General features: G+C 31.2%; 1 protein-coding gene across 7 annotated transcripts in view; it reads right to left on the reverse strand.

Annotated features, from left to right (window-relative positions):
- Positions 1–27: 27 nt before the first annotated feature.
- inaE (inactivation no afterpotential E) overlaps positions 28–21,553 on the reverse strand; it is a 40,154-nt gene continuing 18,628 nt past the window's right edge. For 2 of the 7 annotated variants that reach the window (XM_085204860.1, XM_085204859.1), the window contains exons 2-15: positions 15,238–15,333; positions 12,563–12,787; positions 11,923–12,035; positions 11,589–11,810; positions 10,165–10,480; positions 8,641–8,764; positions 7,106–7,229; positions 6,717–6,842; positions 6,424–6,516; positions 6,079–6,233; positions 4,229–4,399; positions 2,892–3,004; positions 2,516–2,536; positions 28–2,445 (exon numbers count right to left, since the gene is read on the reverse strand). In XM_085204860.1, the coding sequence (XP_085060986.1) occupies positions 2,271–2,445; positions 2,516–2,536; positions 2,892–3,004; positions 4,229–4,399; positions 6,079–6,233; positions 6,424–6,516; positions 6,717–6,842; positions 7,106–7,229; positions 8,641–8,764; positions 10,165–10,480; positions 11,589–11,810; positions 11,923–12,035; positions 12,563–12,787; positions 15,238–15,332 (2,073 nt within the window). In that variant the 5' untranslated portion in view covers position 15,333 and the 3' untranslated portion in view covers positions 28–2,270. The remainder of the gene's footprint in view (positions 2,446–2,515; positions 2,537–2,891; positions 3,005–4,228; positions 4,400–6,078; positions 6,234–6,423; positions 6,517–6,716; positions 6,843–7,105; positions 7,230–8,640; positions 8,765–10,164; positions 10,481–11,588; positions 11,811–11,922; positions 12,036–12,562; positions 12,788–15,237; positions 15,334–21,553) is intronic. The other 5 variants (XM_085204863.1, XM_085204861.1, XM_085204862.1 and 2 more) reach the window with 5 other exon arrangements.

Here is a 21,553-nt window from a genome sequence, read left to right on the forward strand (position 1 = left end):
GTTTTTAGGACAAAATAAAACGATGAGTACTTAAAATATATTTTATTATAAATAAAGGTAAACCCAACACAAATATATTGGCTACATCTAGTACGTAAAAGTGACAGAATATAAAGCCCTAATTTAGGGTACAAGTGAAAAGAACCTCAGTCCTTCTAATACTTGAATATACATAATTAAGTAAACAAAATTATTAATTACAAACAATATTTATTGCAAGCTGGACAAAATTATAAGAACTAACAATGAGACTCATTTAAAATTTCATATTACATTTGCATTACCTATCATTACCAGTATTAAAAATACAATAATTTGTTCAAAATAAGAAACTTAAAAAAAAAACATTTAAAAAATATTAAAAAATACTAACATTATCATAAACTTTAATAGGCATTCATAGATATAAATTAAATAAAAAAAATAATAATAAGCAAAAAAACAGATTATTACTTCACTAAGGCACCAAATAGCAAGCATCAACCAACTTAGGCAAGAAAACAGGACTGAGTGTCGACTTTAAAAAAAACATTGGAATGTATATTATTTATCTAAGACAGTTAAATGCCACAGACAGACGTACAGTCAAGTATAGGAGGCAGGTTATAAATATATCAAGTTCGTTTAATTTGTTCCCGAAGTTCATAAAGTTTATAAATAGATAGAAGGTATATATATATATACTATATACGTAGATAGTTTGGCAAGTTTTACTACTACTGTCATAATATTTACAATTATATACATACTATATTATACATATAGGTATAGGTATATATATAAAAAATTATGAACTCGATTTAAGGAAGCCATCTCTTAAAGAACGACAATGTGTAGTGCGGTCAACGAGTCGTGGTTGCCCTGAAGTTAGGCTTCCTAAATTTCGCGCAACAATATAGTCAGAAATAAGAAAAATCGTAAAATCAGAACTGCCCAGCCAATCACACCTAACTTCAAGGCGGCCACGACTCGTTCACCGTACTGTATAATACATTATGATAATATATTTTAGGGGTTTACAGAAAGTGTTCCGTATATATGAATTTGTAGTCATGTTTAATGATGACAAATTAAAATTATATTAATTATATAATATATTTTACATAATTGACACCGGTAACGCAGTATCCTATTCTATAACTAGTTATTGTACTTAGTGGTAGCTTTGCGAGTCTTAAAGTAAGTGCATGATTAAAATATGATTATTAATAAAAAAATATATATAAAAAAATTGCTTTTCAATTGAGCAAATGAATTGAGTTTAAAACTCGACTTAAAGCAACCAAGATGAGTTTGAAGGAATATAACACCGATTGACAGATTATATAAAACGTTTTGAACGTCAATACTTTTACTTAGTTGTTTAAAGCATCATTATTTACAGACAAAGACATGCAAAATCATATTCGTATTAAATCACTGAAATATATAATCTAGAAGATACAGTACAACAAGACGTGGCCGCACTAAAGTTAGATTTTCTGTTTTCTTTATTTGCGTATTGTTCACTCGACAAAAGTACAAATCTCTTAAACAAATCTGCGCAGCCGTCTACAGCTAACTTCATGGCGGCCACTACTTGTTGACCGTACTATAATTATACTTAAATCTGATATATTTTCACACTAACGTCATCACAGTCTTCTCACATTACGCCTACTAATGCCATTCCTAAATAGTGTTTGTTTATATAATTTAATTTCTATGTACAATTGATAATTTCTAGTATTTACAAAGGAATATAAAAATTGATCTTGTCATAAATTTGTTTGAACCACTTAAAACTAAAGTGAATGTCATATTGAGATTACAACTCCATATATTCATACCTACATATCGCACCTTTAGAATTATTGTGACCTAATAAAAAAGCACCATGATTTTAAGAAAAAAAAATATAGATAAATCAATAGTTAATTTAAAAAGCATTTCCTACTATATCTTCTAAAATGATTTTGTAAGCCTAATTTTTGTACAAAAATATAATTGTACACATCTTTATTTGTCTTTTCCCAAAACTTGATATTTTTAAATGGTCTCTCTATAATTCTAAAGGTGCGATATATCGATTTCCAATTATAAAAAAAATGAAAAAATATTGATTTTATATAATTTAAACTTAATTCATCTAGTATTTTAATATGATACAGCTTCAAAAATATGTACTAAATTGTACTTATCATGACATTTTGAACATGCTCACATATTACATACTTAAATTGATCGATAATCGTCATTGTAGAAAATATTAATTTTTTAATCTTAATTGTTCAAACCACTTGCGTGACTCGGTACGAGTGTTTCTCTTCGATCACTGTTTGTATGGTGCGGTGCACATTCTCCGGCAGATGGTCCAGCAGCATCCTTGGCATCACTTGTAGTTCCATGAAGTCCTCAGGACACGCCCACCGCATTTCGTATGACGGCTCTTGCGTGCGCACTTTCCTAAAATCAATGTATTTGATATAAAATTTAAGTGAATGAAAAAAAGAAAAATATATATTTTTTAAATTACCTTTCCTCATCTGCTTCATTGCTGTTTAGAGTAAGACATGTAAAACGTTCAATGTTAATTATTTAAAAAATATAAAAGAGATTTTGTCCGCTTATTCGACACTGGATATTTCCCAATGGCGAAAGAAATTGCGAAAAAATAATCTCGACACCAGAAAAATATTAAATATTTAATATCAATTAAATATTTTCATATCTTCATTCCGGTGTCGAGGTGTTGAGTTCCGCTACTCAACACGCAATACCTTCAGAATTCGGTGGAAAGTGGAAAACGGAAGTATCTTAATGGAAGCAGAGTGTCTTTAAACTAGGTTCCCAACTTCCTTCCTTCCTTTGGCTTCTCAGCGAGAGGCTAAAAAAGAGTAATGTTTACAAACTTTTCGATTCCCATGCGCTTTCGTCGTACGATGTGTAGTATTCTGCCGGCGGTGAAGAGGCGCGCTGAGGAGAAACGCCGCGCGAACACATTCCGAGACACCAACGCCGCCTCCTGGAAAACATTAGAGACGAAGTTAAAAACCACGGTCTAAGTTGGTTTGGAAACATAAGAAAAATAAAACTTCTACCTTAATAAATAATTTCGAAGTAAATAGAGCCTGGAAAAGTTCCTATAGAATTAAACGTGTGTACCTGTAGAAATGTGTGGATACGTTTATCTAAAACCAACTATTATTCTATATGGGGATCGAACCCACGATCATCATTCTAATTTTAAAATTAGAATCTCTAAGTCATAAAAATAATCAACTTTATAGGTATTATATATATTCCACTGCTGTCCGTTTATTTCTTAAATTTAAAAATATTTAGAAAATTATTAACATATTTTAGCGTGCGTCTTCGTCACCATGCGTGAAATGAAGTGTATTTAGTAATTGTATATTTTTAGCCGAACTCTCGTGAAAGTTAGTTAAAGTTTTGTATAAAATGATATTATTTTATAAAAGTTCAATACTATATTTGATAACATGCAGTGAAACTCATTCTGTGAAAATATTAATAAAATGGTATAAAATCTATAATTATTATAATATGTTTAATGAAAAATGCAATTTGAAAAAGTGATAAAACATCATTTAGTGAAATAGTAATAAAAGAAAATTCTTAAAATAATAAAATAAAACAAAAGTCGTTAATTTAATTATTGATTATTTTTTCATTATAATTTATATTCTTTTCATTTACGCGTCATCTGCATATTGCAGGATAGATTGTAAAACGATTGTGAAATGTCTAATATATATTTTTTTGGATTTTTTACTATATCGTGAAATAAATTTTTCGATTTTCACTAATTATTTCATAGTGTAATATGAACATTGTCTATATACGATAACTTACATTGACTGTGTAGCTACGAGTGAGGAAGAATAAGATTTAGCTGCTATCTTGCAATTGTATAATTTCTCAGTTTTATCAACTAAACTAAATTAATACAATACAAAAAAATACATATAGATAATAATAAAATATTAAGCTGTTAGTGTAAACGCCGTTCATAATCATATTAACTAATTTCAACAAGCAAAAGGACAGAAAAATATTTATATTTAAAACAAATCAAAAATACTTCTAATAAGTCCCACATTTACACTAACAACTTCAAGAAAAAAAAAAAGAAAACCAAAATGAAGATGCAAATGAGCATGACGATGACGATGAATCCCAAGCGGCCATCACATCACACAACAGCACAGCACACGTGACAGGTAACCTGGGAAACGACACTGACAGCACTCACTGTTGACACGCCCTGCACTAGCAGCGCGTCGGAGTCATCAGAGTTGTTCGCTTCCAGGTCATCCGGTCGTCGCCATGTCGATTCTAAGTCGCGCGCCGGCACACCGAATAGGGCGTAACCAAAGCCGTTCAGCATTATACGGTACTGTTGACAATGGAAATGTTTATAAGTTTTTTTTTTCTTTACCTGCTTGCTTGCTGTATCCCGCAGATAGCAGGGTACGCAGCAGAGGTAACCTGGGAACCTACTGTTAAGACATTTCGTTCCCATTAAGATGCTTCCATTTCTAACTTCTCGCCGCATCCTGAACGCTACGCTACGCTTTGTTTCGTTACCAGATCGAGGAAAATGAATATATTAAATATTTCATTTGCTCGAGTGGGAATCGAACCGACAAGTTTACAGTCGCAATAATGTGGCTCAAGACTAAGAATTTTAAAACCATAATTATTGTTGTTATTCAGAAATTAATCTTAATCTATATAAGTCTTGGAATACGCTTTTCATTAGTCTTATGTTTTTCTCCTAACTAAGGCTTAAAACTAAACCGTAGTTAAAATTTTATCTTTAAAGTTTGAACTAGATTAGTCCTAGCTATTGTTTCACGCAAATGCCAACGCCTACTGATTGTCTATTGGTTATATATAGAATATATTATAGTTATTTTTATCCTCAATGTGTCATATGCTTAGAAAACTCATATATATATATATATATACGGAGTTCTTTAAATATAATGTTATTTAGCGCACGTTGACGGATTTACAATCATTAGTCAACAAGTCTGACATCAGCATATCTCACTTGCTTATTATTGTGAGTAATTACGCAAAACATAATATTAAATGGAAATACTAATTGCTGTAATAACAGCTTGCAGGTATCCTTGTAAATATATATTGGATAACACCGAGTTCGAGATGGAGGTAGATTTGGGTTTCTAGTGTGTTTCAAATTTGACATGAGAATTGTTTTGAAATGTGCTCGGAAAGACTAAATGATATAGTAGGTTTATAATTTATATATTGGTAGCGACAGCCTTCATAAAAAACATTTTTGTTTTTTCGTAAGTAATATTAAAAAAAATCAACACCGTCTAAGTTAGTACCTAACATGCAAGAAGCTTCACGTCCAAGGCATTTCTTTACGAACGTGTACAGTTATAATTTTAGTAGCTATCTTTTTAACGTTATCTCTAATATGAGTGACATTATCATACAATATACTTATGAAAGTATAAATTATTACCTATCGATAACCGGTCACATTAGATATAGATAGATAAGAAATAATAGTTGATTTTCATCTATTCCTATGCATTTTAATAACAACAGTAATTTGTCAAAGTTCCAAAATTTAGTGAAAATTATTTATCCTTATTTTAATTTTTAATTTATAATTCATTTTGCATAAATGAGAATTGACTGTATTTTTTAATTATTTTATTTAAAAAAAATTTGTCGTAATACGTTTGGCTGATTAAAGCAAGATCGACCATTGTCTCTATAAAACGAAATATCAAATATTCTAATAATTTAGGTTTTAGTTTCAAATACTTAAAACAAATATTACCCAAAGCGGATATTGTAAAATATGTTGCTGCATGCGATATATCGTGTTGTTAATTTCTCTAATTAATTAATTATTTTGTAACAGTAATTAATTATAATATTAATGGCCGTCATGGCGCAGGAACACAAGCGTGCGACTGACTGACTGTAGATCAAAATTGAACTACAGAAAGTGAACAACAGAGTGTCTGAACACTAGGTTCCCTCTCCAGAGGGTACTGCGTGACGCAAAAAATAATAATATTAGTTTACCTTAGGCAATTTAGTGGCGTGAATGGTTTGTATAACTTTTGTTCGTAGATTCTCTATACTGTGGACACTGAGCCTCATGACGAGGTCGTCTCCTACTCCGATTGTCATCACGAAGGTCTCCGTGAACCGTGCCGCCTCCCTGCTGATAAGTCCGGCTGAAAAATAATTAAAATTGTAATGTATGCCTAAAGAATTCTGTGGAAAGTGAACTCTGCTACCCTGCTATATTACAAGATACGGCGTGAAGCTTAAACAAAATAATGTAGGTTCAAACCCATTTTCCAATTTATTTAAGTTTTTTTTTAAACTATAATAATTAATTAGCATTATTTTTGAAATATTTACCTGGCGTTGAAAATGCATATACTTTAAGATGAGGATATTTTGGTCTTAACTTTAATGCTACTAATACTGCTACTCCAGCGCCAAGGCTGTGTCCTGAAAAAAAACATCCTATTAAAATAATAATTTAATAAAAATGATACACATGAGTGAAAATGATATTCAAAGAGTTAAGTTGAAGCCAGCTATGGTGACTGTATGCGCGACAGGTTGTGGATTCGATTCCCATTTGAACTCACAACACACACACAACAATATAAGAAATATTTTACTTATTAAAAATTTATATTACTTACCTGTAAGAATTAAGTCGTAATGTGGGAACTGTGCAAACGACCGCTCCAGTATGGGAGTAAGACGCCTTAACATTTTAGCTGCCCCCATTGACATACCCTTGTGTGCTGCCGTATCTTCTGGCAAGCCTGATCATAAAGTATTTATTTATTTTTAATACATACAAGTGAGGAGAGATCAGAGAATAGAAAAATAAAGTGATGCTATTTTTTTCTCTATTTAATATTAAAAAAATATTCCTATAATGTCTACGAAAGTGCCATATGATTTTTTTAACTAAAATGCTTAGCACGACATATAAGAACTATATCGATTTACACTAAAAATAGCTTCCGCAATTCATAACACGTTTGCCAACCGTTACAAAACAAGTGAGGTCGTCAGTACATACCATCGGCTTCAAATTTCTCCGACCCAGCCGTAAAATCGGTAAAGATGTCCCTCAAAGATATGGACCCTCTAACCGCCACCACAATACTTTCTCTATCATGATCGGCTATCACGCAAAACGGCAACTGTTGATAAGAAAAGGTTGGGGAATACATTTTTATTATTCTTCACGAATCGTCCAGAGAAAATATAGGAAATTTAGTTATAGGTATGTCGTCTTGTCGTTTTATATTTCGGCCTATTTAGAGAATGAGTGGTAGACGATAAAGCAGAAGGCTGCGTTGTTTGTTAAAACTGAATTTAATTTGAAAATTTAACGAAATTTTCTGCATTCAGGTCTAATTCAATCGCTTGTCACGATAGCGTAAATTAAAATGGTTCAGTAGAATTAATATAATTATGAAAACAATTAACAATGATGCAGTAGAATATAAAAATGTGTGATATCTCTATATATTGTATATTTATAAACATTATTAAATAAATAAATGGATAATGTCAATCATGTCGGTATTAATTGAATAAATTGTATAGATAATTCCTTAAGGCGTTAAAAGAATTTTATGGATATACCTAACTATCCACTAATGCATTTAGTATGTTAAAGATATTTATAGTGTTTTTATAGTGTATTCATATAGAATTACGATAATTTATGTACTCTACTAATATAATGTATCTAATCTATAATTATTATTTCTTATTAGACTATATATATATATTTTTTTTTGTGTGTCGTTAAATCAGGAAAATTTGTTTCCTGCAACTGTCACGCTTTGGTTAAAGCAATTATGTGTTGGAACTAGAGGTTTTCGTATGAACTGGATCGAAATAAATACCGTTTGTACGGCATGTAATTCATCCTTTTTCCTACCTGTCAATGTCAATTCTAATAACACGATACACTAAATTAGAGTACAAGAGGAAAATGATACGGAAGAACGCTATAAAGCTAATTACTTTAAAAATATACAATTACTGAATGTCAATTAATTATAGATCATATGAATTTTCTTAAAATATATGTATGTTTATAATTTTATTTGAAACGCTTATCTATATATATAAAATCGAAAGGTCACACACTCATCACGAAATCTCAGAAACTACATGTGCTAGGAATGTCAAATTTTGCAAAGGAGTTATTTATAGGACGGGAATTTGCAATATTCGACTCCTAAGGAGTTTTTTTTGGGGTTGATAGTTTATATGAAACTTCACTACAAATGCTAGGAGTTTCAAATTTTGCATAGACGTCACTCATAGGACGTAGGTACTCATGGAGACAGAAATAATAATAAAGTAATTCACGCAGGCGAAGCCGCGGGCGGGCCGCTAGTAACAAATAAATACAAAATTATTTGTTACATCAGTTTAATAGTATATTCTTGTCACGTATGCATCATTATATTACGATTTTATCATTGAGCATTGAACATAAAATGAAGTATTAAATTTCAAATACTTAATAAACCAATTTAATAAGGATATAAATGGCTATCAAATAGATAAAGATAGATTAAAAAATATAATTACTTCAAAGACGCGGTTGTTGAATGATGCGAAGATGATATCATCCGCGGAGAGCTTCGACATGTACTTGACTCCGGCGAAGTGGCACAAACAGCAATTGTCGTCCGTTACTATAGAGTTCTTTGGCCTGAAATTATTTTTAACCGACTTCGATAATGAGGAGGTTCTCAATTCGGTTGGTATATATTTTTTTCATATTATATACATTGACATTGAGGCCAATCGTGGTGCAGGTTACACAAGTATGAGACTGTAAACGTTACTGGTAGTAAGTTCGATCCCCACTCGATGAAATGAAATATTTATTTAAAGTTATATTTATATTTTAGCTCTAGTGTCAAGGCAAAGCGCGGCGTTTAGCTCCGCCACTTACACAATGACTCCAAACTTAGGATACGGAGTGTTTTAACAATAGGTTCCCTCTGCCAACGCTGCTGTGTGCGGGGTACAGCGTGAAGCTTATTTATTTTATTTATTTATTTAACTATAATAAAACTGAAAAAAAAACTAAGGTCTATGTTATACAGTAGATGCAATAATATAATTTTACGTAATATATTGTTACTTTACATAATATATTACGTAAGAAGAAAGAGATTGACCTCTGAAGAATATATGAGTTACGCCATTTTATGAATCTAGTGTAAGCTAGAAATTACGCTTTCTTTCAAACTATAAAGCTGTCATTATTATTTTATTAGGTTTATTATTAAAAATTAAATAAGCTTTACGCTGTATCCCGCATACAGCAGGGTAGGCAGAGGAAACACACTGTTAAAACACTCCGTTCCCCATTTTCCGCTGAATTTTCTAAGGATGGCGTGTTGTGTGGCGTGAATCAACACCGAACTTTAGACTTGGTGCCAGAACGAGAAAATGAAAATATTGATAAACAATAATTAATTTCCTCGAGTGGGCATCGAACCCACAATCGTCGCGTTACAGTACCACCCTTGTGAACCTGCGCCACGACTGCCCCAATGTTTATTATTAAACATTATATAAATGGCGGCTAGGTCCGTTATACATTTATAATAATAAATCTTAATATGTTTTCTTGTCGGATATTCGATGAAGTTTTTAGCGTTTAAGCCTTGAACCGTAGCATATTTGCATTAGGCAAATATCGCTACTAAAGTTTTTATGCAAAGGTGGATAAACAAAATTTTTTTTAAATATTTAAATATCGTTATTAAATATTTCTAGAGGCCAGTCGTGGCACAGGGACTCAAATGTGCGAGTGTACACCCGACAGGTTCTGGGTTCGATTACCACTCGAAGAAATGAAATATTTAACATTTACATTTTCTAGATGTGGTGACGAGGCAAAGTGGGGAACGGAAGTGTGTTAATGGGAACGGAATTTTTTAACACTAGGTTCCCTCTGTCTACCCTGCTGTTTGCGGGTATTCCGCAGCGTAAAGCTGATACATAGATCTAACCATATAAAGAATACAATTTTAACTGCTAATTATTGTAAGAAAATGATAATTATTAAAGAATTCTAATACTTAAGATCGAACTTACCTACAGCAACAGCAAGTCAAATGCCTAGCAAGCTTACAGAATCCAGTAAAGCAATGCCGGTACAACACATAAGGCCATCCATACGCCGCTATCGACAATCTCAAATAATGCAATGCATCATCCAGATTCATCCAGGGTGGGGTTTCCGAGAACACTTTGTTGACGTCAGTGGTGTATATCGGTTCCTCATCGTTCAGCATTTGGATTCTTCGCATCTCTCTAGTTTCGCGTTTCTGACGCACTCGGAGAAGGACACATCCGGCTACTACGTCGGATGGCACCAGGTCGGTTGATCGGAATAAAGCGCTGAGGAGTGCTGAAATATATATAAACATGTAAGCCCAAGTAAATAGAGAAAAAAAAATCTAATATTAATTACGTTGTCATGTTGCGATATTAAACTATCGCAATAATTGTAGGTTCAAATTTCAATTGTAGAAATGTTTGTTTTTAATACATTGCACCTATTTGATTAGATAAAGATACTAGAATAAAAGGAAAAGAGATAAAAAAGCGATATGCTACTGACTTGTTTAGGGTAATCCCCAACATTAAACATTTGATTTAAAAATAAATGTCTCTTATCTTTAAAACACGACTATTGCTAATAAAATTTAAGGAATCAATTAATTATCTATATATATATATAATATAGTCCTCACTGACTGAGGTAAGACGCACGCACAGCCGTAACCGCTCATGGTAGAAACGTGAAATTTGGACAGATGTTTACTTTCGTAATCTGGACATCCACTAAGAAGGGATTTTGAAAAATTTTAACCCTAAAGGGGTGAAATAGGGGTTGAAAGTTAGTATGGAAAAAAAAATAAATCGGCACCGATTCTTATAAAATTTAAAATTCAGACTCTTAAAAGTATTTAATTGAACACGTGTTTCATGGTTTTCTAGAATTTTTTCCATAAGGGAGCAAATAAGGGGTTGAAAGTTTGTATGGAAAAATTCTTAAATCGCCACTGATTTTTATAAAATTTGAAATTTAGACTCTTAAAAATATTTAATTGAACATGTGTTTCATGGTTTTCTAGAATTCACCCCCTAAGGGTACAAATAAGGGGTTGAGAGTTTTTTTGGAAAAATCTTTAAAACGCCGCCGATTTTTATAAAATTTGAAATTTAGACTCTTAAAAATATTTCATTGAACACATGTTTCATGGTTTATTAGAATTCACTCCTAAATACGTAAGCGAAGCTGCGCGCGTCCGCTAGTAACTAATATAGGTATTTAAAATATACTATTCAGATATAGTAATACTATATGATTGTAATAATATTATATTGTGTTATTTATTATAATCATTTAAGTAAAAAATATTATGAGTGAAGCAAGTAATTTCCTGTTGACTATTCCTAAATTAAATTCACATATATACTTTTATCAATCAATATAAAGAATAAAAAACTACCTGCTACTTGTTGAAACGCTTCCTTCCCGTGCTCATCCCTTTTGAGCCAACAAAAGGCCCACCTGAACCGCCGTGACCATAACCCAGTTACTTTTCTATGATGTCGAACCTGGTTGGGTGTGTCTTGCATATCTCCATAGTTAACTGATCCCAAGGGATCGAATACCATAAACAGTCCGAACACCGTTAGGCCCAGTTGAACCCAATTAAATAGAACTATACCTAGAAAATATATTTTTAAATAAATCGCTAAAATAATAATAGATTTCTAAATTTAGTAACAAGCTAGAGTAAACAATAAGCTCGAGAAAGTTATCAAACCCGTCTTGCTTACTTTGTATAACAATACTAGAAAACTTATCCGACACAGTGCACTCTATGACTTCGCAAAACATCCACATGGTCCCCATTACATTCAAAGCCACCTCTGGTAACACTAGAAATACCCTGAAATAGAAATAGAAATTAGATTAATTATGCTACAAATTATATTTTTATTTATAGCTGGCGGCAAGCCGGCGCGGCGGTTTTATTTGAGCTATACATTTATTTATTTAAGTATATTTATGGAAAATTGGTTGGATTTCTTTGCAAATTTGTCTATACTGTTGTAGATTAAATGAATAGTAATTTAATCTATTTGTATATTATTTGTTTTTGGTCACAAAAAAATAGTGTTTAATAGTTAAATATTAGGTTATTTTATATCTGGGCGGTAGATACTTCCGGCGAAAATCGCGGGAATCAGCCCGGACAAACAGAAAGACATCAACAAAAAATTTAACATCGTTTCTTTGCGTTTTAGTGTCGTGTTAATAATGCACTTGAAAAATCACAGTTATTTTGATATCACAGACAGATACTTCAGTTTTTATTTATATTATGCATGTATAGAGTAAAATAATATTAAAACTATTTGCAAATATCATTAATATATTAATATTTCTAAATTGTCACATAGAATAGATACTTACTTAAGTAATAATAAAGGTGATACGAGTTTTCTTGCATCTGTTTCCGTGATGGTTCCTCTGGCAGATTGCTGTGCCAGTGCAGCCAGCAGCAGCAGTAGGCACGCTTGCAAAGCCAACGTGCCACAGAGGTACAAACGTACGAAAGAGCCTCCGTGCCATCCATTGCTTTGGCACTGCCATGTTATAGGATATAGGACTTCGACTACCAAGGCGATAAGAACTAGCCTAGAAGAAGAACGAACTGTTAGCAATATAACGTCATCAAATTAACTTGAAAAATACTGGCGAATTTTATAAAAAATCATTGTATAACAACTCTTCTACAGACAAAATTGACGACATAAGTTTACGAACAAAATGCGTATGACACATTTGTATATATATATAACTTGGCTCATATGAACTAGGCTTAAATTTTTATAAATATTAAAACCGAAAGTAATAACCTATACGAATCCCTTACATTCGTGTCTATGGGACTGAAGATTACTAGCGTTCTAAAATACACTTCTAATTTAACTAATACGACGTATCTAGCCAGGAGGACCTAATCGCAATATTAGAAGGGTTCTAATATATGTATATTCCCCACTCGTAAGAAGACACAAAACATTTACAAAACAAAGTTAAATATTTTAGACGTTATTACCAACATTATTCTAGAGAAGAATATTATATTATGATAATCATATTATTTTATACGTACTTAGTTCTTTTGCTATTTTTAGAATTCTTGAAATAAACATGAGTTTATTTTATGTTTTTGAACTTATTTAATTTCTTATCTTTGTATATTTCTCGCATTTTTAGACTAGACCAAATCTAACAAAGTTTTCCCATTTTTCATCCATTTTAGAGTCATCAAGGCGAAACTCAACACCGTTCTCTGTCTACCAGAAATGTAAAGCATTTCTCCGACTGGGATTCAAACGAGCCCACAACCATCACGTTTAAACGTAGACACAGTTCCATTACGCAACTACAGACTCTTGGTATAATTTGCATAAATTTATTTCTAATGTTTCTTACATAAAATAATTGTATTCTATTAAGCGTGTTACTATGTCATATTTAAATTAAGTTTTTACTCGTAGTTAAGATTTTTTATAATCCGTTAAACGTGTTTCTGTTAATAATAGATTTTTATCTATTTTACACACATTATAAAATTATACTTCTTTTTTTATTAAAAACTATTTGTAAAATAAGAAATAAGAAGTATTTATTTAGTAAATGTCTTGTCAAACTATTTTTTTATTAATAATACAAAACTAACCTATGCCTAGGCCAGTCGTGGCGCACGGGCATAGAGTGCGACTGTTAGCGCGACAGATTATGAGTTCGATTCCTACTCGAGTAAATTAAATATTTAATATCGCACTGGTGTCAAAACGAAGCGCGGCGTTAAGTTCCGCTATTCAACTCGCAATATCTTCCGAATTCAACGGCAAATGGGGATGAATTGGGGGGGTGAAATTGTATATAGATACAAAACTAGCCTCTGTGCGAGCTGCAGTAGTTTTGTCTAACCTAGTTCTATTAGAAAAATAAATGCTGAATTGAATAATAAGCATGACATGTCCAAAACTAATGAAATGTCCGGTGCGACAGTAAGTGGCCAACAAATAATGGCAATCAAAACGATTCGTGACAATTTAAAATCCATTACGAAGCAATCAGATGGGATCAGAAGGTCAGTGGAGGACAGACCGCGTCATAGGGAATTGGAGAAAGCTTAATGAACCCAAAAATATCTTTAATGAATATTTCATAGCAAAGTCTAAGTGCCATCTAAAAATCGTATTTCTTAAAATAAATTATCGTAGGCGTTTAATATGAATTAGTTAACATAATCATGATTAATTTAAATATTTTATATGTTGCGAAATACATAAATAGCTTTATTGTGTAATACTTGTGTACTACAATTAAAATAACAAATTAAGTATAATTAGAAATATAAGTTCCTATAATTATAACAGGTTGTCGTTACTAGGATAAAATACAAATTATTGACAAGACCTTACAAAAAATTATAGAGTTATAGAGTTAATTATAGAGTGTTTCTTTGGAGGAACATATGTCGTCTGACGTGAACCTTGAACAGAAACTAGGCTATCTAACACTTGCTTCATTTCGCATGCGCACGTTATTTAATCAAATATGAAATTTCTAGCTTAATGTATTAAGAAATCCATGTTTCGCTATAATATTCGTCTCTAGTACTCCTAATTTCCTTATTCTAAATCTTTAATATAAATTATTTTATTATACTGAACTATATTTTGTAGAATTGAATATTTGTACGTAATAAATACATCAAAAATCTTGATATGAGAAACACCAAAACTAGCAAAACTTACCATTTAAAAAATTAAAGGAAATTCAAAATTAGGACGGAGACGAACGGTCCCAAAATATCAATGCCTAATTTTGACAAAGTATTTATAGTAGCTACTATCCGATTGCCATTAACAAGACGTTCGATTAAAAAATACCACATCCAATTCGGTTCATTAATTAATGAGCTACAGTGCCACTGACAGACACACTCACGTCAAACTTACAACACCCCTCCTTTTTCCCCGGGGTTTAATAACAGGTTATTACGCAGAAAGAGGAAACGGATCCACTTATCATCGAAATACAATATCCATATCCAATAACGCACTTACCAAACAAATCGGAAAAGAAGTTCGAAGATACTTGGAAACACGAGATCATCTGAGGCGGCCAGCCACTTGCGCCCGAGGAGCCGGAGCGCCGGCATTCTGTGACAAAACAACACCTTTAAATGAATGCAATTAAATAAATTTAAATAAGAGCAAATAAAAATAAATAAAAATCAGCTTCACGCTGTATCCCGCACACAACAGGGACAGTAGACAGAGGGAGCCTAGTGTTAAAACACTCCGTCTCTTCCCCATTTGCAAATAAATGTAATTAAAAAATTAACATTACACTAACTAACGTCATAAGTTCATTAGAAATTATGAATATTACCTTCGACTACGGAAAACCCATTTCTGTTGTGTAAAAGCAATTTATTCATTTTGCGCAAGTTGATATCGTAATTCGCATAAATAGACGTGATAATTAATATATCTATATACATACATATGCGTTCAGTTTGATATGGCTTTATTAGTTATCTTTAATAAGACTAGATTTTATAGAATGAAAAGACTAAAATTAATTTCAGACACCGATTTTATTATATTTTTTTATGTCGTCTAAATTACTCATCTAAATTCCTTATTTTAAAGAATTACAGAATTTAGTTGGTACATATTTAATATAAATATACTTAAAATTCCGTAATTTAATGCATCCGTATTGAAATAAAAACATTATAGTATATTTTTAATCAGAGAGTAATTTATTAATCTTAGCGTAGATTTTTTCAGCTTCATGCTGTATAGCAGGGTAGATAGAGGGAGCCTAGTGTTAAGAGAAAAGACTCTCCGCTCCCCACTTTCCGCCAAATTCTGGAGACACTGAGTGTTGAGTGGCGGAATTCAACCACACAAGCGTTGCATAACGTTGATTGTATGTAGTAATAAGAATTTAGAAACAGAATATTCTGTTTCTAATAATATTTTCATAATATTTAAAATGGTAATTATAAGCATATATTTAATAAATATAATTTGTTTATACAAATTCTTACAAACATCACAAAATCTTGGGTTAACCTAAAAATAAAAACAATGTCGTAAGAAGACATCACCTCGCCCTCGTATCCTATATTCTGCATCGTACGCTGAACCCGGATGAAACGAATGTTTTGGGTATCTTCAGTTCAGTCGTTCTTGTTTACTATTGCTGTAATGAAGCGCGGTCAGTAGGTAGTATATATAGAGTATGGCGAATTTATTGCGTTGTTTTTTTAGATGTAAGTGAGTAAATTCTCTTCTCTATTTATTTTACGTTTCAAACGCTAAAATTACGTTTGAGATTTGTTTTGCTATGTATTAAAACAAACGTTATTTTTAAATTTTTAGTGTTTCGTAAGGATTCCGTTTTTTTTTTGAGGTACAAAACGAAAAAAATGGAATCATTATTTATACTTTGTTCATTGGAACACTCTGTTGTCCATCTGTCAAGACCTCGACATCGTGGTTTCGAAAATGGTGATGGTAATTCATCAAGCTGATGAATTAATGTCAAATATTTGAGACCTGGATCTCAGAAAAAATTAAACTTCAATATCAACGTAATCAAAATATCTGAGCGTTTATTCACTGTTATTACCACATTTTGTATGAAATTCGCGCAACTTTCAGTACAAATAAAAGGAAAAATCTAAAAAGTTAAAACTTATAGATATTTTATAGAAAAAAAAAACATTACAAACTTATAATTGTAGTTCATTTCCAACAAAACTAATGCACACGTCCGCAAACTTAACTTTGTTAATTTGTATATACTTCCCGTTGACATACAATCCTGAAATTGGTACGGAGACCTCGGTATGTACTCGACTTAACGATAGTTCTAGTATAGTGTTATAATACGATATTTATATTTAAGTATATCTAATAAAAAATAACTTGAAATAAATATTTTGAACTACAAGTAATTTACCATTTCACTTGCGAGTTTTTGAGCGATTGACGTCAAACTGAAACCTTAAATAACTTACAAAAAACTCGATAAAAACTTATAAGATTGAAAATTGTATCTAATTGAGATATAAGAGCTTGGATTTACTTTTAAATTAAATATAGTCTATCATACATATTTTACGATGACTAATTTTGTAATATAATGAAGTACCACATGTACTCGCATAGCTGAAAACTGCTTCATTTTACATAATGCAATAATGGATCTCTGATAAACTCATGTCTTCTTATTTGAAATATTTTTGTATATTGTATATGTATATATTTTTAAATATAATTGCTATATAAAAACAGAGACATGTATAAAAACCAGTAGAAAAGAGTATCTCTGTACATATATATATATATATATATATATATATATATATATATATATATATATATATATATATATAATATAGCTGAACTGGTCTTATTTTAATAAATTTTAATCCTTTTGGCAATGAGTGACCTCAAATAAATGATATTGCAGAAATGTCGTATAGAGGTGGTGATGAAGGTCTGATATTAAAACGTATTAGCATATTATTGTTATATTTTATATAACTTTCATAAATCATAATTTTATATTATATTTATTATTGTAATTCATATTTATTAAATTCTAATTCCACTAAATGATTATAGTTTATTGTGTTAATTTTATAAGTGATGGAGGTTACGTTTTTTATCAATTTAGAATATTTTAACATAACTTATACCTGACTAAATATGATTTTCGTAGCCAATTTGGGTGTACATTTTTATTCGTCATATTGTCTATCCAAGTTTTGTCTTCCAAAACGCAAGAAACAAACCGTTCGTGAAACCCTCATGTCCTTAAGCTTTGTAAATTTAGGACTAAGAGTAAAATAAAAGGACTACTAAAAACAATATATTTTATTTATATACAGAGAGAGAGAGTATTAACATATATAAAGAGTATATTTTTTACCATATATAAATATATAAAAAAAAGATACTTATAAAAGCTAAAAATATCCACAGAATACCAACCAAAAAGTCTCTAAATCTGATTTAAATTATAAATGTCGTTCATTACCATTTATCGTGGCTGTCAAGATATTAATTTTCACAGCAAATAATTCTTCGTACTCATAAGTTTTTGCGACCACAAATAAGCGGCAAAATCGGGTCTAGCAATGACGTCAATCCTTCCTCGACCCATTAATAAGTAAGCAGCGTCAATTTATTTTATAACTTTAAAATGTCATATATATTGCGGTATAATTATTCAAATTTTTTTATACAGCTTTGTAAATTAAATTATAGATTTTATCTACTATTTTCTTATATAAAAAATATAACAATGATGTAGTGAGTAGTATGTAGTTAAGATAAGAGTACTTAACGTTTAATTTAATAATAATGTTTTTTTTTTGTAAATATTACAAAAAAAACCATTATTATCATATGATAATCTAAAATTTGTTATAATGCTTAGATAATTGCTAATATACAGTAATTTTTTTCAGTTACGTGAACGTTCCTCATACTTTAGGGAGTAGAATTTTTCGGTAGTAGCGCCTGTTTATTTTTTCTCCTAACTACATATTTATTCAACTAACATGAACGGTATAAGAAAGGATTTTTTTCGATTTGTATTAACTTTTGTTTCCCTTTACCTAAAAGATAATGCCCATAGACTACTACGCTCTCTAATTTATTGTATGTAATATTTTTAGAATCTGAATACATTGCCTCAGACCACGTATACATTACATACATTACTTATTCCTAAATCCACGTTGTATCCCACACACAGCAGCAAAAGCCAAAGGGAACCTGGGAACACAGTATTAAGACACTCCGTTCCCGTTCCGTTCCCCACTTCCCACCGAATTCTAGAGACACTGCCAACTCAACTTCACGCGTTGTTTCGATATCAAAGCGAGTAAATGAAAAGTTTATATATGTAATTCCCTCGAATCGAACCATAACCTGACGAGTTCTGTCCCTGTGCCAAAACTACCCCTCAATTACATATATATAGAGAGATATATTATATTATATGTATGTAAAACAAAATAAACAACAACGTTTAATATCCGCACAGATAAAAGTAATAATAAACTCCATCGGCAGTCAATAAATGGAATCGTTAACCAGAGCTTTCGAAACACATAAAATAGATAACAAATAAAAGGGCAAACAAATAACAATTTATTTGATGATACTTTCCACATTTAGGGATTAAGGTATCAGACGCTATATTCCGCTCCTAGCAGGGTGGTAGAGGGAGCCTGGGAACCTAGTGGTAAGACACTGTGTTCCCATTAAGATCCGTTCCGATCCTTCCGTTTCCGTTTTTCCGCCGAATTCTGGAGGCATTGTGTGTTGATTGGCGGGACTCAACGCCGTGCTTTGAATTGACACCAGAGCGAATAAACGAAAACATCGAATATTTCATTTCCTCTAGTGGGAATCGAACCCACACCTATCTTGTTAACTAATTAATTTAAGTTTTTTTTGTTAAGGTGGTTTTTTGTTTTAAATTACAGAAATATAAAATGAAAAACAAACAAGACTTTTTTTTAAAACATTAAATATATAAATATGTTTAACATATATTCATATTACGTAGTTATTGGTATATATTTAACATAATGAAATAAATAATCTTATAATATTTTAAGATTTCTATTTAAGCTAGGCTCAGAGTATTTAATCTAAACACAACACAGTACTTAACTCTTCAACAAAACATTTTACGTTTCCTCTTAACTTTTATTGCATTATTTTATATGCAAAATCATAAAACTCGAAAAACAATAAATAATAATATAAGTTATTAAAAAGAAAATAAACTTTGATCTTTTGGCAAAATTTTACGATAGAATATTTTAGTACTTTTCAACAAATAATTTGGCATAACTATTATTTATATATATAAAAAATACACGTAAATAAATTTTAACATTTTATTCCATTCATACGTTTATATATACAAAATATATACATATGTTAAACAACGTATAACTAAAACTCCTTACTTTGAACCCTTTACTACCATTATATAACGACAAAATAAGTTCATTATTTATAATAAAAGTAGATTGTATCATTGAAATATTTATCAAAGAGCCCCACTTGATCGATTATTGGATTTTATTATAAGGACGAGCTCTCCATGTACGTACGTACGCTGCTACGACTACACACGTAATTGCTATACTAATTACATTACTGCGCATCCTCGACAAGCTGTGGACAAATGAAATCATTTTTGATCTTTAGTCTTTACTACGTTTTTTATATATATATTATTTTTTATATATATATATATACTTTTAGCCATAATTTTAAGTGTTAAGACACTCCGTTCCCCACTTTCTGCCGAATTCTGGAGGCATTGCGTGTTGAGTCGCAGATCTCAACGCCGCGCTTTGCCTCGACACCAGAACGAAGAAAGGGAAATATAAACGTAAATAAATATTTCACAGTCATAGTAGATTATATTTACTATTTTAAAAATGAAGTAGTAGAACTTAAGCTATATGACAAACTTCGATTAATTAAAAGAAGAAGCTGTCTTGGCACTGGCGGCGTTGCGGGTTTGACTCCCCTTCGGGAAAATAAAATGTTTAATATTTCCGTTTCCTCCATCTGGTAACGAGGTAAACGCGCGGCGTTGAATTCCGCCATTGAAAACGCATGCTTCGAGAATTCAGGGGAGGTATCCCTCTGCCTGCCCTGCTGTGTGCGGGCTACAGCGTGAAGTAACTTATTTTTTTATTTTAATATTTCATCGAATACTTTTTTAACATTGCACGTATTATTCTTAATATAAGCTATTTTCTTGATACGAGTGATTTCATGTTTAACCTGTATGACCTTTACAACTGAGACTGTAAGACATGTTAAAGGTCAAAACATTATTTCAGTAAATGTTTGATATTATTCTTAGTTACGCTTACATGTTACATGTTGCCTTTACTTAGATTATTTTCTAAAAATATATAAAGTGATGAATGATAATAACTATTATATACTGTTTAATATATTAGTTTTACTATTTATTTTAGTGGTAAAATTAGTTATATGTCACGATTTTCACTAAAATTAATATAATCATAAGAATACAATTCTATGAATCTTTTTCCTAGTCACAATAACTATTATATATTTAAAACTTAACTTGGTAAAATTTAAATCCCCAACCATCTCATCAGACGAGCTCTAACTGCACAACTTGTATAAGCCGTTAATAAATTTAAGAACCCTGACCTTTCCAATATTTAAGTACGCAGGATTACGATTTTCACTTAAAAATAGAGTGAGTACTAAATATTTATGAACTAATTTGAATAACAAACTTCAGTTCCCACGATTATTTATTTCATAATCATTATTCTCGCTCAAA

Source organism: Heliconius melpomene, chromosome 20, assembly GCF_056956725.1.
Source record: "Heliconius melpomene rosina isolate 202511_hmr_F chromosome 20, ASM5695672v1, whole genome shotgun sequence".
Taxonomy (NCBI): Eukaryota; Metazoa; Arthropoda; class Insecta; order Lepidoptera; family Nymphalidae; genus Heliconius; species Heliconius melpomene.